The sequence below is a fragment of the Notothenia coriiceps genome, unplaced genomic scaffold (assembly GCF_000735185.1).
Source record: "Notothenia coriiceps isolate Sejong01 unplaced genomic scaffold, NC01 NC01_scaffold00009343, whole genome shotgun sequence".
NCBI lineage: Eukaryota > Metazoa > Chordata > Actinopteri > Perciformes > Nototheniidae > Notothenia > Notothenia coriiceps.
The window spans coordinates 23,102-40,035 of NW_011342044.1; the positions used below are offsets into that span (position 1 = coordinate 23,102).

The 16,934-nt window shown below is 40.6% G+C and overlaps 1 protein-coding gene across 6 annotated transcripts; it reads left to right on the plus strand.

Moving 5' to 3' along the window:
* Positions 1–15,717, plus strand: LOC104945262 (GRAM domain-containing protein 3). Of its 6 annotated transcripts, none has more exons than XM_010770905.1 (13): positions 1–208; positions 9,536–9,709; positions 10,482–10,545; positions 10,660–10,732; positions 10,815–10,918; positions 11,040–11,138; positions 11,332–11,403; positions 11,525–11,593; positions 11,708–11,807; positions 11,928–12,017; positions 12,366–12,465; positions 12,998–13,105; positions 13,667–15,717. In XM_010770905.1, the coding sequence occupies exons 1-13, from the start codon at positions 117–119 to the stop codon at positions 13,680–13,682; spliced, it is 1,161 nt and encodes a 386-aa protein (XP_010769207.1). In that variant the 5' UTR covers positions 1–116; the 3' UTR covers positions 13,683–15,717. The 6 variants fall into 6 exon arrangements, with proteins under 6 accessions (XP_010769207.1, XP_010769208.1, XP_010769205.1 ...); XM_010770906.1 differs by having other exon boundaries at positions 11,711–11,807; XM_010770903.1 differs by having other exon boundaries at positions 2–208; positions 9,533–9,709.
* The last annotated feature ends 1,217 nt before the right edge of the window (positions 15,718–16,934 follow it).

A 16,934-nucleotide genomic window follows, 5' to 3' on the forward strand; every position in this document is an offset into this window, starting at 1 on the left:
CTTAATCAGCCGTGGATGGAGTGAGAGGGGGAAAAAGCAGAAGCCAAACAGGAACGGTGGAGTCTGGTGTGGACCGTCGTTTCTACACGAACCGACGACCACTGGCTGAAAGAAGAATGCTTGAAAACAAGAGAGAGAGATTGAAAACCTTCCTCAAGAAGATCGACGAAAAGGCCATCGTCAGACTTAAGCACTTCATGAAAGAAAGGTAAGCGAATGTGGCTAGCTGAACCGCTATCTGCCGGTGATCATCATCAGCCGGAGGATGCTAACGGTTAGCATTTCTTTGATGAGGAGACAACCTGTCTAATACAATTGAATTGTTTATCTCGCAAGATTTTCCTTTAACACAGAACCAAGAAATATCGTCTAGAATTTTACATCAGCTGTGCATAAGGGGTCAATAAGTATGTCAGTCAACGAGTAACGTTAGAAAATGCTAGCAGGTTAGCCACCCTCCTGGCTGAGGATGTGAATGCATTTAAATGACGTTACATCTAGCTAACATTACCATCATCAATTACACTATAACAACTGTACGTTGTGTTCATTGTTGTCTACTGAGTTTTAATATATCTGTGTACACGCTGGCTGGTGATAGCATCTTTGCAATATTGGTGTAAACAGTGTGTGTTTTAGCATAGGTTCACTGTAAACGTGATGTTGTTGTCATAGCTAACGTAGTATAAGATTGGTCATTGATTGAACGGTTGTTGACCTAAGCACCTGATTCAGATGATACACCATCCACTATAATAATAACAGACTTGAATATCCCCGAGTAAAATACTTTTTAGTAGTAAAATGTAAATGTTTTTCTGGTACGTTTTTTCATTGTAATGTTAAGCTTCTCTGCAAGTGTTTCTACAGACACAGTCCAGGCAGGGGATTTGATTTAATCATTTGTTTCTATTTGTATTGGGCTTTTTCCAAGAACACAATGATTGACCCACATCAACCCTGTAAAGTGATGTCATGCGTGTGTTGTTTGAGACTAGTAGCTTTCTAATCTGTTCCAGGCAGCGTTTATAAACATCTAAAATACATATGGAAGAGTTGCATAAAGACAGGCTGGTCCATGTCTGGAACTTTCTTAATTTCGTCTGTGCTCAGAAATCATGACTTCATCCACCGGCCTATGTGGGTCGGATTGGTGTAACTTCTTGACCTTCTGTTATGGAGTATCCAGCCCTTTTTTTAGACCAAGAGCAGACTACTCTTGCAGGATTGCATATACATGTTGACTCTTTTAAACATGCACACATATATTGTGTTACCCCCAGGGAAACACACGCTTGTGACACATGGGAGCAAGTCTAGCTTTTCCCTGTAAAGACTATATTTAGCTGCCTTGAGTCGACCACAGGTGGTACATGGTGTTATATAAATGCCCGCTGTATCTCGCTGTTAGTACTTCTCGTCCTCTGAGCTTCACCTTTCACTTGCCTCCATAGATAGCCATTTGCTCGAGTAAAGGAGCCCTGCCAATCACACTTGGCCTGCTGCTTATCAGCATAGCTATGGTGTGTCTGTAGAACGGTATGAGGGGGGGGGGGGGAGATTATCTGTTTCCACAACACAGTCACACACTTCCATGACAGTGTTGTTGCATTGGCCTCAGTGAGCCAATGCTCATATAAATGCAACAGCTATCCAAAGTCATTTCATCCACTTATGATCTAGTTGGATTGCTCTTTAATCTTCCCTATAAAAACGCTATAGTAGCTAAGGAGTTTGATGTAGCAAATGAGTACACCACCTTAATGTAAAAAATGTGTAGCCACTAGCCAGCGTATAGTAAGTCACTACATACAGGTTTGCAATGAACACAGTGGCAACAATTTGAATAGCATTTTTTGAATGGGGAAGAACCTACTGCTGCAAAGCTTGTTTAGATGGAGGAGCCTGGAATAGTCTGGGTGGGGCAGCTTTGCAGGCGCTCTGCTGGCTCCAGGAAGATGCTCCCAGGACACAGCCTCCTTGCTGCTGTGGGCAGCGTAGACTGTGTAGGTCTAAATTATGAGATGTGCTGCAGGCGTAGAGGAAAAGCCAAGTTAGAGGATGAAACCACATCAGCAGGACTGTATATGGCTAAATAAAGGGTTGCATATTTAACAGCTGGTTAAAGTTATGTGTAGCTTCTTTCAGGCTAGTGCTAATGGCCACTCCTCTGCCCTTGTCACAGGGCCAAGAAAAATGCTATATTCTTCTCAGCTGTCTCACCTTTTGGTTTTCGCGGCAGCCTGGTGAATTCCACCTAATGTAGTTGCCATAGGTCAGACTAATTCTGCCACACAAGGCTTTTATGCAATCTTAACTAAAGGCTTGGTGTTCTGCTCAGCTGCGATCACCAGGATTGCATAAAATACAGTTCTTTTATTTGTTGTTTTAATAGTATCTTGATTTTAAGATGAACCTAAGGCACTTAGGTGTACTGCCTTGGCATCACTGCATCAAGGTTGCTTATTATAGTTTGGGGTATCTGTATGGAAACTCAACACAAGGAGAATGCAATCCACTCCACTCAGAAACAATTCATAGGGACCCTGCCATACACAGCGCTGACTTGCACCAGGTTTTCAAATGTAAGTATCTGTTGAATTCATGTAGCCTCTAAATGGCTTTGCTACATGTACTGCTTATGTATATGACTGCCCCCCCCCCCCAACAACCTGTGGTTCTGAGGAGGAGGGGTCAACACAATTCTACTGTGAGTAAAATAGAAGCCCCCTTGTACACGGCAGAGTAGCCTACTTTTACTTTTAACGATTTTAAAGTCATTTAAATAACACGCCCCCCCATGCTCATATGCCTGGCTGCTGGAAGTACTCTGAGTTTCCTGAAGAAAGACCCTCTGTCTCTGTGCCCAGTTTGCAGAGAGGAACTGGAGGGAGATGCTGCATACTCAAGGCCACATGACTTCCCACTCCAACACACACACACACACACAGTTATTCTGTAACACATGCACACAGATGCGTTCTCTGTTCCATTTGGCACACACTTACACGCAGTTTTTCTGCAGACTGGGCCCTGGCAGGCAGCCACAGACGGCCTGTTATTTTGCAATAACCACTAACTCGCTTCCCTGCCCTTCCTAACGGCTATATTGAAGCTTGCATACATAAATGCATGCATGCATACATGCAAATACACAGAACCCTTTTCAGTCACACTAATTATAATACGATTTCCTCTTGTCTTCCTAATTTTGACAATCTTTTGTAAGTTTCTGTTTTTTTTTTTAAGTAGTTCAATTAAAATATAAGAAAAAGGGAAAACTAAGAGAACTCAGATGCTGTGTATGTGGTTGCATACATCTTAACTGAACCCTTTGGCTTTGTAAAGCACAGCTGCAACAATCTGTTGTTGGCATTGGAGAAGAATGGTTCTGATTGGTTCACATGAAGACAATTATCCACGACTCTCCAGAAGATGGTGCCCTCACACTATCTTGTCCAGCAAATTCTCAGGCAATCTAGATTATGTGAAAGTCAAACCTTTGTCAGCCTTGAGAACTGTGAGTGGTGTTGTTAGACCAGTCATGTTACCTGCGGGAAAGCTTTTACATAAGCATTCTATACTGAAGCAATTTTGTCTTAATGGCACTAGCACTGAAAAGCTGATGTGGCTGATTCCTAAGGACTCCTGGGATCATATATCTCATCTTGAGACCGCTAACAAATACGTCATAACTCTGCACCAATGGGAGTTATTTTGCCAGCTGGACAGCCCTGTGCTGGAGAAGTAATCCCTCACGTTTTAGTGCAACCTAGGCTCCAGTGAATTTAAACATATGCATCTTTTATAAGCTTAGTTTAAATTTAATTTATAACTTTCTGGTGTGTTTTTTTGTTGTCATTTATTAAATAAATGTGATTGTTGTAAAAGGGCATTTGCTGCAGTGTATTATATCATAAAAGGGCCAGTGTCCATCTTCCCACAAGCAACATAATTGTAGTATGTTCACCCAGCTTAATAAAGTTTATAACACAAACAACATCCGTCAAGCTGTCGGTAACAAATTGTACATGTTAATACTCAAGAAGTGAAGTTAATCGTACAATTAATGTTGGGGTTTAAATAAGAGAGATTTATCAGGAGCAAGGCTTTCGTGAGAAGGGCCCCCGAGCCTTCTCACAAGCACTCTGCAAGCCTTATCTGTAGATGAAATGGAGAGTGACAAACACAAAGTAGAATTGATCATGGCTGCGTGCTTGGGTAGCTTACTTACTAAGGTGAATGTATAAGTATCTCCTTTTGTAAACTTGGCTGTTATGATTCAAATATTACACATTGTTTTCACAGATAATCTAAACCCGTTTCCTGTTTAAATGCCACTAATATTAACTCAGAATTAGACAGTTTATCAGACTTGCAAGCAGAAGGTTTAGTTCAGAAAGGCCACAGGACTCTAGCAAGGAACAATCCTGTGCCCTTTTTACAAAATGTATTTATAACACGGCCATCCCTCTGAATTGATCCTGCAACTTGACAGCAAGAGGTCTAGAGTAAAGAGTTGGCAGGTTTAAAGGAGAGTAAAGGAGTCGTATGGTGGCTATATTAGGAATGATGTCACGAGTGCAGTTGGACTTTATCTGCCTGCTTGAGTGTCCTGGATGGTGATCTCACCAGGTATAGGAATAGCGTGGAGAACGTCAGCCCTCAGCTGAGGTTTAAACAAGGTTCTGATACATCAAGAGTATGGAGTACACTGTAATTATCTGTTGACTGTTTTGCATAATATATTCTTCTGAGCTTTTCTCCCATTTCCCCTCTAGTTAGACACTAGTATTCATGTGTGTGTGATGGCTCCATTAACACCATCAACAAAGAGTATGCACTGCCCTTGTTATGCACAATGACCTGGCCGGCTTCTAAAGCAATCTAACTGTTGTTATTGAGAACAGGCTATTGGATGTTTTTTGTTCTTCTAAACTGAGAATAACCTAGCATAGTTTCTCTCACCCCCCACCTTTAACCCCTACTGTTGTAGCTGTTTTCCCGACAACACAGACAGAGAAAATGCTCCGAAAGGACAAAGCTTGGGAGAGCGTTTTAGGCTTAAACCACACACACAGTCTCTTTTTTGGTCTTTTGAACACCCTCTTTTGGGTTTAATTTGACTTTCGCCATGTTTCTTGCACTATCTTCATGTCGGGCTCTTTAGGGCTTTTAACATTGCAGTAAAACAGACCTTTACACCCTTTTGAATTGGCTGGCGATGCTCCAGGTCTAAGTGCAACAGCTACAAACCGCCATACTCGTTTGGCTGCCTCGACGAGCGCTGGCAACACGCTTTTAGGGATTGGTGGTCATGGAGAGAGGGAAAGGCTTGTTAAACCAACAGGGTGCTGTGGCCGGTTCTCATTGCTCCAAGTGTCAGGGAAGGTAAGGCGAGCAAATATATCACATTTCTTAAACCGTCTCAGATAGGAAAGGGCTCACTTGAGAAATGTTAAGTAAACGTAGGATTATAGGTTGTCTATGTTTTCTCCCTATTGTAAAACAAAGGCTGGCTAATGTGTGAAAACTTTGTAAAATCTTTCTTTAATGTAGTCTCATATGTGTTCTTCATATACAAAAATAATGTAATCATCAGCCCATTTTCCTGATAAAGTTATTTGTCGTTTTCTCAATGGATCCTATGTAAATCGGGTAAATGTGCTAGCATAGCAGTGGTTACAGTTGTGAGCCGTCTAGCCTGTGTCTTGTCTAGTTTCTTAAGATATACCAGAACAAAAGCGATTAAGAAATTGATTAGACTTATATGAATGTAAGTAATCTCTATTTCACGGAACATGTCATCATGGGAACAAATTACAGGCGTCACTGACCTTGTTGTTTATGCTAGTAGCTGTTGTGCAGTTACATTATATAAAGAATTATAATTTCACGGCTGCCTGCATGATCGTTTCTGAAAAGGTGCTAGAAATATTGTGTGTATTGGGATTAGTTCCCAATCCAAAGTATCGAGTACTTTTAAAAGTATTGTGGTGCTAAAGAGATGTTAAGCATACACATTATATTCTTTAGACTTGTTGTATGCATGTGTATAAGAATGTTGTTTGGTTAAGATCCTCGGCACAAATACACCATGATCATCTTTTCAGTTAAAAGTATGCAGAAATCATCATTCCAATATGGTAAATCCCTTCACATTGCACAATTGGTCAAAAATAATTCCAAATTCGTTATTGCTCATTTTTAGAAGCAAGTCTCGAAATGCCCCCATCATTTCATTTATGTCCATTTGAATCCACTTCTGTGTAGAATTTGATGTGCCTATGTCTGCTTTGAGATATCAGAAATGTTTGTACAACCCTTAAATAAGTCAAAGTGCTGTGACACATTCGATATGTGCTCCAGCAACGAAGTAATCAGGTCAGAAGTCAAGGCCCCGGACTGGCCATGACACAACCATTCAGGCTGGCCGCCTCCTACTTTGTAAATATGAAGTGGTCATTAAGAAACGCCACTTTTATGCCCTCCATCATTTATTTTTAGATCTAGATTGTGTTTCCACATTGCAACCTTTTAGATGTTACATTGGCTGCGATCACGCACCTGTTCACCCTTGATAGCTTTGGCCTTGAACACTTTTATAGGTTATCAGGCTGACTCAGTTTCTTCCTTTTGAAATAGGCTTGGCATGAAATGTACTTCCTTATTTCATTTCACTGGAAGATATTAGATAATCATATTGTTGTTTATTTTTTTTGTCTGTGTGAATGTCAAGTGTTCTATACAGGACAACCTGCCAGTATAAAGACAATGCCCTTATTTACTGGAACTTTTGCAATAAACATTATACACAGGAGAATTGAGAGGCAGACTGCCAGACTGTCTGTGTGTATTGACTGCATGCTAATAAGGCTAAAGATGGTTGTGTCTGTCATCCACGTTATACATAGACTTTTCTGCGACAACATACTACTTAACTCAATTCACAAAACCACCCTAATCTGTGGGAAAATTGCAACATTGAAGTGTTTTTAAGTACACAGAGAGCTGAAGGCTGCCTGAGTGTTTCAGGAAGCGGCTTCAACGCGACCTTGTTAATGGTTACGGTTAGTCCTGAGTAAAGAGAGGAAGTTGTTGAGAAATTCAAACAAATATTTCTTATTGGTTTGAGACTTTAACCCCCTGCCTATGAGAAATGGGTCAGGTGAGCATATTTGAACACCGGAAAAAAAACATGTGGTCAACGGTTCAACCTGTTTTTAGAATTGTTCTCAGTGGGTTTGCTTAGTCTACACGCCAGGAGCCTACTTTCCCCAATGTTTACTAGCTGCTTTGGATATTGATACGTTTTATATTTTAGAATAAAGGATGTCTGTCAACGAATAACAGGCTTAATTGTTCACGACACTAGCAGGACATTATCATTACAGGAAGTGTTGTTGCTGAACACAATTTGATGATTAGTCTAATTACAGGGGGAGGCGTCCAGGTGAAGCTGCATTTCATGATTTTCTTTCTGACCTTTACTCCAATTACACTGCAGAGACATTGTTTAAGGGTTACTAACAAGTTAAAAGAAAGCAGCACTAACTCCTTTTGTTGATTTGTGCCGGATTAAAGCATTCTGTAAACGTTCAGTGCACTTCCTCAGAATAACATTCTGCAATATCATGCTGCCATATGTGACGTTTGTCACTTTTTTGGAAATGTCTGAATTCTTATAAAGAAGTTCATACCATACTGAGTGTCTTTGAGAAAGGCTTTTTGTTATCCTGCCATCACCTTGGTAAAATTCTTTGCCTAAGGGGGAACAAATAATGCACTGCCGGATGGGCCCGTCTGAGCGTCCACAAGTATTTCACTTTCTTACCCGCTCATATTTGTGTTTATAAAATCTATGATCCCACTTTTTATACCAGAAAAAATCCTAACAAGACAGGATTCTGATGTTGGATAATGGCACTGGAAGGTTTTATGGGTTAGGCCTTGTTTTCTTTGCATGTCAGTGCCTGTGTTTCACACCGTGGACTCTTGGGTGTGTTTGTGAGCGTGTGTGTGTGAGAGACGGAGAGAGATTGAGATTTCTCATGCTTCGCTGGCACTGGGGGGAGTGGCTGAGTTTGACGTCACCAACTACGGAGTGTCACACCATTCTCAACACAAAGTTGCTTCCTCCTACCAGCACATTCACAGAGCTGTACAGCAACAGTTTTCTTCTGGCAGGATATGGCGAGGACACTGACTTAACTAGTACTCAACTCTTTTTGGACCATATATTCAAAAGCTGAAGGGAACTATTACAATCTTTTTTGGGAATTTTAATATCTTACTGACTTTTGTTAGAACTTTTTGGCTTTGATGGTATGGAGTCAGTAAGTATAGCTTAGAGATAAAGAGTGGGGTTCTTTTTGTATAATAGAAGGAAATGCCTACTGTTAGTAGGTATATGAGTTTTCGTTCATCAAAGCGATTTAAAGTTACCAGGTAAGATTGTCTCTTGTTTGTTTATAGTCATTTTCTAAGTTTGCTTGCTTTTAAAAAAACAAACAGAAATAGAGGCTTTCTGACTCGTAATCGTTGTTGGTAACCTCATTAAGTTTAAGATTCACATCTGTAGGTTTCACAAGATTATTTATTCTTCCATGAATGTGCAGCTTGTTTGTTCCTGGCCCTGGAAAAGTTATGGCCTTAAAAGAGCACTTTGCCAATATGTAAATTCAATTAACTAAAAAAAAAAATGCCAGAGGCTTGTAAATCTAAGATCATGAGCCGACGTTGATGAGCTTGTAAAGTTGCTTGAAGGTGGAATCGTACAGCCACGACTAGAGCACTGACGCAACGTATATCCATGAAACTTTCTCATTGGAATTTTCCGACAGATCATAAAGAAACACACTGTCTCCCAAATCTAAGTCCCCTTATCACATGTCATGTAAATAGAACTGACCTCCAAAACCATAACAAGGTTCTTTAATTAGTCATACGAACATAGCTACAGTGAAGTTATGCCGTTGAAAATCTTATGTCACAGGCTTCTCCAACAGAGCAACGCAAAACACAGAAACAGAAAAATATAGCGCTAGTAAATACAAAAAGAAAAAAAGTTTTGAAATAGTGCAATAAGAGTCTATATGCAAGTTATTGAAATAGGATATATAGATAAATAATGTTTAAGTAGCAGCCAGATGAATATTAGGGACGGTGTTTCAACTTTTCAGGTGTTGAACAGATTTAGCTTCAACAGTAAAGTGTTTAACTATTGTTGGTGCTGAATGATGACACTCTGTAGAGTTCAGGAGATTGTAATATGTGTGTATGCAGAGAAATGTAGGTGGTGGCTGGTCTTCCTCTTTTTGTTTCTTCATGTTCTCATCATTCATAATCTCTATTCATGTTTTTTTGTAGCTCACTGCGATGAATTTACAAGTTATTACAGTGGGGAAGTTGGCTGTGTAACATCTTTTCTCTAACCCTTTTTAAAGAGGCCTATTTCATGTGTGCATTAGAAGTCTTGTAAACTATTATTATGCATGTTGCTAAATCTCCTTTTCTCCTCCTCCCTTTCCAGCAGCTACCCAGTAGAAAGCACTGGTGGCGGGCTGCCAGCCAAATTGAAGAAAAGCAAGAGCAGCTCCAGCAATGGCAGCATCAAGAAGGCGGAGAGCAGGAAAGCTTTGAGCCTAGAGGCTGCAGAGCTCGAGGTCCAGCAGCAACACAAAACCCTCACCAGACAGGAAGCCATCAGGTAGGAAGGACTGAGGGGAAGAGACTGGGATGTATACAAAACGCCTTCCAGTAACAAGCCTTAAAATAAGTGATGACTCTCGTGACTCCTAAAGTCTTATCCGATATGTTGAAATACTTTTTGTGTTAATTGAAATGCAGACAATTGCATAAGGTGAACAAAGCTATTCTGGAGAGTATCACAAGACCAGAGCTCCCTCTCAGCTGGTAGTCGTGACACACTCATGACTGAACAGCTGCTCCACACCGACTGTCTTCTCACATGATTCTAACATGTGAGGTATATCGGTGAATTTATAATATTCATCCTGAATACTGCCTTCATGACAGAGAGATTAACCTGCTACTTTCCACATATGTTATTATGAATTGAGGAACTCCAAGTTCAGTTGTATTCTAAACCCCAATTTTAAACTTGGAACTCTTCAGATCGACTTATAAAAGGAACAATTGGATCTCTGCGATTTGGTGCTACACTTTGGTGTTTGTTGCCATCATTTTATTCAGAATAAGCTACATTTTCAGTTAAAATAAACCTTGGATTCAGTTTGCCCTACAAAGTAACACATTCAAGTACTTTGATGCTCGATATACTTCTGGTGCCACTTAAGTACAAAGGACGTCATGCTCAATTTAGTTTAGTATACAAATGACTGGTACTGCTTTCCCACGCTCTTGCTTTTCTCGTACTCATGTGGCCTCTCGGTATGTTCTTGCGTAGCTGTAGCGACAGACTTCCTGTGAAATGACAGCTGTGATCTTTGTCTCTGCAGGTCGCAGACTTTCGATGTTGACAGCAGAGCGTTTGAGAGGACGGAGGGCACTGGTTCGCAAAGTGTAAGTATTACACGTTTAACGATACTTGTCAGGTGGAGGGCTACAGACCTTTTGTTGTACCAATGTCATTATTGAAATCTAACCTGATCCTAATTTCCTTTTTCCCTCTTTTAGAGTTTTATGAAGCACAACAAGACATTCCACAAATTGTTTCCAGACATTCCTAACGGCGAAGACTTGATACACGGTAGGTAAAAGAAAAGAAACGCATAATGACTTAATGAAGGACTCGCATAAAACTAAACATGATTCTGCTCCTCTTCTCCCAGCATACATCTGTGCCCTGCAGAAGGAAGTGCCCTACCACGGTAGACTGTACGTCACTGACACCAACGCCTGTTTCTACTCCTCAGTTCTGCTCCGGGACACCAAGGTAGGCTGTCCTAGTGTTTTTTTTTTTGTGTGTTTGTGTAACATCTCAATTGTAATATTTCTGGTGGTTTCATTACATCGTTCCACTTGTCCTAACAGTTTCTTGTTTCTTGCTTCTGCAGGTGGTTATTCCAGTTTCCTGTATCCACATAGTGAAAAAGCAGAACACAGCTTTACTGGTACCCAACGCGTTGTCCATTCGCACGACAGACGGAGAAAAGGTTAGTTTCTCTACTTAACTTCCACACAGCCATTGTTTGTAATACAGACTATACAGTGTATTTAATAAGCCTTGTTGGAGCACATTGAACTGTGCTTTTGATGTAAGCCAATCGACTGCTCTTTGTTTAATGGTTCAGGATGGCAGGTGGCTAATATTCCCTCTTTGCTTCTCTTCTCCCTCTCATTGTGTAGTACCTGTTTGTGTCCCTGCGGAACAGAGAGTCATGTTATCAGCTGCTGCGCTCAGTGTCTCCGCAGATAGAGGTGAGGTGCCCAAGTCAAATGTAAAAGAGTTTACAAATCTGACTATCAAAATGAAAGTAACATTTCAAAAATAAAAGTGTTTAATACATCTGTTAATCTAAACATTTCTCTTTTGATACAGGATGGTAGCACCAATAGTAGCCCCATCTTTTCCTCAGCGGAGAACAGCTTCGATAAGAGCAAACTGGTGGTAAGAGACCGTTTCTCAATAAAGCAAATATGTAGAATGTCATGCATTGACTCAAATATTACATTTTTAAAGGAAAACATAAATCTGATGGTGTTCCGTGCTCTCCTATCTCAGCAGAACTCCAGCCAGTCGAGTCTGGACGACAGCTTCGACCAATTCGATGGTTCTGAGTCTCAATCTTTACGGGAGCAGATTCTGCACGTACCACACAGAGGTGAGTCTTTTACCCCTCATTAACATCAACAGTAGTTAATTTAACAACTCTAACCAGTCATCATGGAAAGTTCAAAGTATAATAGCTGGCTAACTTATTTCTTCTGTCTCCCCTCTTCAGAAGCAGTGCCTAATGGCCATGTCCCGCCTTTCAGGAGCCTTCACATGCAGCAGAGTGACAGCTCATCCTCAGAAGAACTGTCCGTTTCAGGTAACACTTTAAGACCGCTTAGTTTTACTCCGCAGCCAAGTCCTGAAAAACAAGTTCCTTTACTAAAATTGCTGGTAGAGGAGACGCCTGACCATCATTTAGGTGTTTTACAGGCCTATAAAAAAAAAGCAGCTTGAGTCTCTATCCCCTATATACAGACATTTAGAAAGTCTTACTTGGAAGATGTCTATGTTTTGAATCTTGCAATGATATTAAGAAGTTTTCTCTTTGCTCATAGTGTTAGTGTGCGTCTCACTCTATTCATTTACAAAATATGCGTGTACTTTTAGTGCATGACTATCAGAACATAGATAATAAAGCTTTTGTTTATTTTCCTTTACTGTTCAGGTGGATCGTGGGTTTGGAGCGTGACGGAAAAGGCCAAGTCCCTGCTGGTTCAGAGAGAGGCCAGCACCCTCAACACTCTACTCTTTATATACTTGATCTTGTGAGTAGCTCTTCCTCACTTCAATGTTTTGTCTGCTCTTCTAATCTCCCTATGTGCAAATCTTAATCTGCTCCTCACTCTTGAAGTCACACTTATGAAAGGGAAGGCTGAGGAATTTCAGCAGCCTGCTGAGGTTCTAATGAACTAGGTGATCTTGTTGGATCTCATTGCATAAAGATAAATTCCAAGCTTGCAAACCAGTTTTTGGAAGCTAAAATTAGAAGTGCACAGCTGTCTCTTAAACCATATGTTAGCCTCTTAATTAAGACTTAAAGTCTTCTTTCCCCCCCTGCTTTTTACAATAAGAAGGCATTCAGTTTGAGAGCTGTAACTGTAATGTTGGCAGTGGATTGAGATAATTGATATGAAGTGTGACATGTAATCATTCTATTATCTGATCTCATCTAAGGACTTTACGAATATAGGCGTTCATTCGGTGTTAAGCTTTTGTTTGTTCTCTTTGTACCTGCTGTTTGCTCAAATCGCTGGCCTTTATCACAGTGAGTTTGACTCATATATGTTCCTCTTACAGGGTTGTGCTGCTGCTCTTGTCTTCTGGATACATTGGTTTACGTATCGTGGCCCTGGAGGAACAGCTGACGTCCCTAGGGGCCCTGCCTGAGTTCACCTTACAAAGCGGGTAAGTACTTATTTGAAAATGAACAAGCATAAACAACCCTGATTAGGATGGTTGGCATAGAGATGAAACACTGGAAGTTAGCAGCTGTTTTATCCATCCAGTACAAAAGTTCTGCATCGCTACACGGCACCTTAGAAGAATACATTGATAAAAGTCAGCCTTATTTGTGCACTGACGATCCTCATCACTACACCTTGCTGCCACTGGGTGGTCAATGTTGGGTACTGACTACGACACAAGAAAAAACTGAAGACTTACTCTTTTCCCCAATTATTCTTTACTCGCCCTGACAAAATTAATCTGTAGTTACAAAAATAAACATATGGTGTTGGCCTCAGAATGGCTATTGTAATGTTGTTTTCAGAGTAAATCTACATTGTTATCTTTTTAATCTAGTGTTTAAACTGTTGCATGATTGGCTCTGTTCTCCGTTAAGGACAATGGGCAAATTGATTCCTGTAAAAGGTGTTGCCTCAGAACAGTCATTCAGTATTGTTAGGCGTGTATTGCGTTTGCTTTAGATATGTCACTCAAAACTGGTTCCCTCTTGTGTTTTCACAGGTACCAAGACACATAACCCTCAGTGACTGAAGGAGAGATCTGTCCACTGAGGACTGGAGAATTTTTTTCGACCTCAAAGATTCAATGTACTTTAAGACTGTGCTCCTAACATGGCCTGTGCTGTTGGCGAGAGGAAAAATGGCCGATCTGTGCAATATCAGAACAACTCGTTAACTTGAAGGGCTACACTTCCTCATATTGCAGTTGACACATGGACATACCGCGACTAAGTCACACGGAGCCGAGCCAAAATGAAAACACACACTGCCTGGTTGCAGCGTGTCTGTCGTTGAAACCAAAGCCAAGCGGCTCTCAGCAATGTGCCACGCCAAGTTATGTTCTCCATCGTCCTTCCGACCGTCTACCTGAGCATGCAGTCTGAACAGGGCTACACCAATCAGCAATAGCCTGCTTTGGTGCTTATAATGCACCTCCACACCTGAGACGTAGTGCTATGCATAACCAAAGATGCACACGTCTTTTTGCATGTGTGCACGGAGATGATTTTGATATTTCGCTTATTTACACTTTCATGTGGAATAATCAGATCTGTCTCTGCTGGGTTATACCTCTCTGAATGGTTCTTATCTTATCAGCTGTGGGTTAAAATGGTGATGGCTGAAGCCTCAATCAGATCAGCCCATGGAGGCGTGAAACTCTCCTGATGGGCGTGTCCTTTCTCTCCTCCTCCAATCGGCAATGATTGCAGTATTACTTTCCTGTTCTTTGGCATGATTTAAAGCAGTTTAATAATCAATGCTCAGAGTTCATTTTCCCCTGCAGTCCCAGCTGTGGATGAATGCATCATCAATGCACACATATTTAAAACGAAAGGACACGCAGAGGTTGTCTCAGAGGCAACGATGTGTTTTTGTGTACGACTTTTTTACGACCTTCGTCTTTAAGAGTACATTTCAAATGTGTCTTGTTTATCCATGGCAGGCCTCTTGAACACCCAAGTGGCGTTTTATAGAATTTTCAGGTTGATTAAAGTAGCACCAATAATGTATTTTTAATGCTTATGCATGTGTCTGCAATATCGACACTTGACTGATACTGTATATGCGTTCTCCTTCTTGTCAACGGAAGAGGAGATTTGCAACCACACTCCAAGGTCCGAGTTTTCAGCAGTGGTCCCAGGAAGAAATTTCAATATGCAACAAATTATTATGCATGGCAAAAATGTAATTTATCTTTTGTGTGGCGTTTTTAAATGGAGCTTGATGTTTGTGGGGAAGAAATTGTGTAGGACAAAGAAATCAAAAAAAGATTTGAGTGAAAGAAACTGCTCAATCATGTGAGCGCACTTTAAAAAAAAATGTGTTGTGCCTGTCACAATCAGAGACTTCGTATCTTGGGTTGAGAAGAAATGGCAAAGCTGGCGTTCTGGTACCTGACGGTGCCCCAATTGTTTTCACTCAGGGGTGGTGGGCACTACCTGCCTCATGGTTTTAGGTCGTTGTCTTGTCTTTCTGTCATTTCAATGTCTAGTGGTTGTGACGGGGTTCACATTTTTGTACATCTTGGCTTGGGTGTTTTCTCATCAAATGTCCCATTGAGAAAGAATACTTGACTTTACTTATTGAGTGATGCAACTTATTCTCAGATTGCCGCCCCCCCCCAAATGAACTTTTAAAACGAAACCTTGCAATGCATATCCACCCACCATCTCAATGGTTTAACACCACTGTTGTAGTGGAAGCTGTTGTTGCCCAGGTGTAATGATTTGTTTACTACATCCTTTTTAAAGAGTCACACTCCATGTTCAGCAACATGTGATAAACAGTTCTGTAATTTCTTATATCCCCCACTTGGGGGCAGCACACACATCCACTGTCCTTGAATGGACTCGATGCAAGAATCCCAATGATGAGGGCAGTATTTGTGTGGTTTTGCACTATTCAAAGTGTTGTAAATAATTTTGTATCAAATGTTAATGTCCTTAATTCTTCTATGGTCCTCTATATTTATTTGCATTCTGTGTAATTCAAGGTAGTCTCTGTGAGATGGCTTTGCTATTGTTCAAAATAAATCAAATGTTGCGAAGTAAATCATGGTTCGTTGTTACTGTTCTTCAAATGAATGGAAAATTAACTTCATCTTATAAATGTGTCATGCGTCACAAGACGCATGACACATTTGTGGTGAGGTAATAAAAAAACAAAAAGCAACTTCAAATCTTTGGACACAGAAAAAAATGCAATTGCTGCGTAACGTTATCACACTGTGGTTTGATAGAAACCTGTTAGTGCTCTGGAATTCACCTTGTATTACTCGGACTGAATCTGGAGGTGTGTGAATACTTTTACACTGAGAAATAAACTATTGCTGTTCACATGTAATCATCATTCTGTTTGTGAAAGGCTGCCATACCATGATATTGAATCGCAAAGTCCAATTAGCTTTTTAGAGATATGTGAAAGTACATCTTTTAAGCAAAATGCGCCAAGACCAGGGGCCTCATTTACAGGACTGTCTCAGAAAATTAGAATATTGTGATAAAGTTCTTTATTTTCTGTAATGCAATTTAAAAAAAAAAAAAAAATGTCATACATTCTGGATTCATTACAAATCAACTGAAATATTGCAAGCCTTTTATTATTTTAATATTGCTGATTATGGCATACAGCTTAAGAAAACTCAAATATCCTATCTCTAAATATTAGAATATCATGAAAAAGTATACTAGTAGGGTGTTCAACGAATCACTTGAATCGTCTAATTAACTCGAAACACCTGCAAGGGTTTCCTGAGCCTTGAAAAACACTCAGCTTGGTTCAGTAAACTAAATCACAAGTATGGGGAAGACTGCTGATCTGACTGCTGTCCAGAGGACCGTCATTGACACCCTCCATCAGGAGGGTAAGACACAAAAAGAAATTTCTCAAAGAGCAAGCTGTTCACAGAGTGCAGTTTCAAAGCACATCCACAAAAAGTCTGTTGGAAGGGGGAAATGTGGCAGGAAACGCTGCACAACCAAGAGAGATGACCGCAGCCCTTAGAAGCATTGTTGACGCGCACAACACACAGACCAAAGACAGACACACAATGTACTCTCCTACAGCAAAACAAACTACTACACCAAATTAAACAAAAAACCCAAACACCCACCACGAATCCCACAAAAAACAAAACACAACTACAATATAAAACACAAACACCAACCCGCACACAAGACAAGACACCCCTAACACAACACCAACAAGCACACACAAAAACCACAAAAACCACAAAACCCACTACCACCGAAAGACAGTCAAAACACACA

What these genes read in the sequence shown, in the direction of transcription:
- LOC104945262 (XM_010770903.1), top strand. Translation starts at nt 117, where the DNA reads ATGCTTGAAAACAAGAGAGAGAGATTGAAAACCTTCCTCAAGAAGATC. An exon ending in TTCTGCTCCGGGACACCAAG is followed by an intron (nt 10,919 to 11,039) that starts GTAGGCTGTCCT and finishes TTGCTTCTGCAG; the next exon opens with GTGGTTATTCCAGTTTCCTG. An exon ending in AGAAGAACTGTCCGTTTCAG is followed by an intron (nt 12,018 to 12,365) that starts GTAACACTTTAA and finishes TTTACTGTTCAG; the next exon opens with GTGGATCGTGGGTTTGGAGC.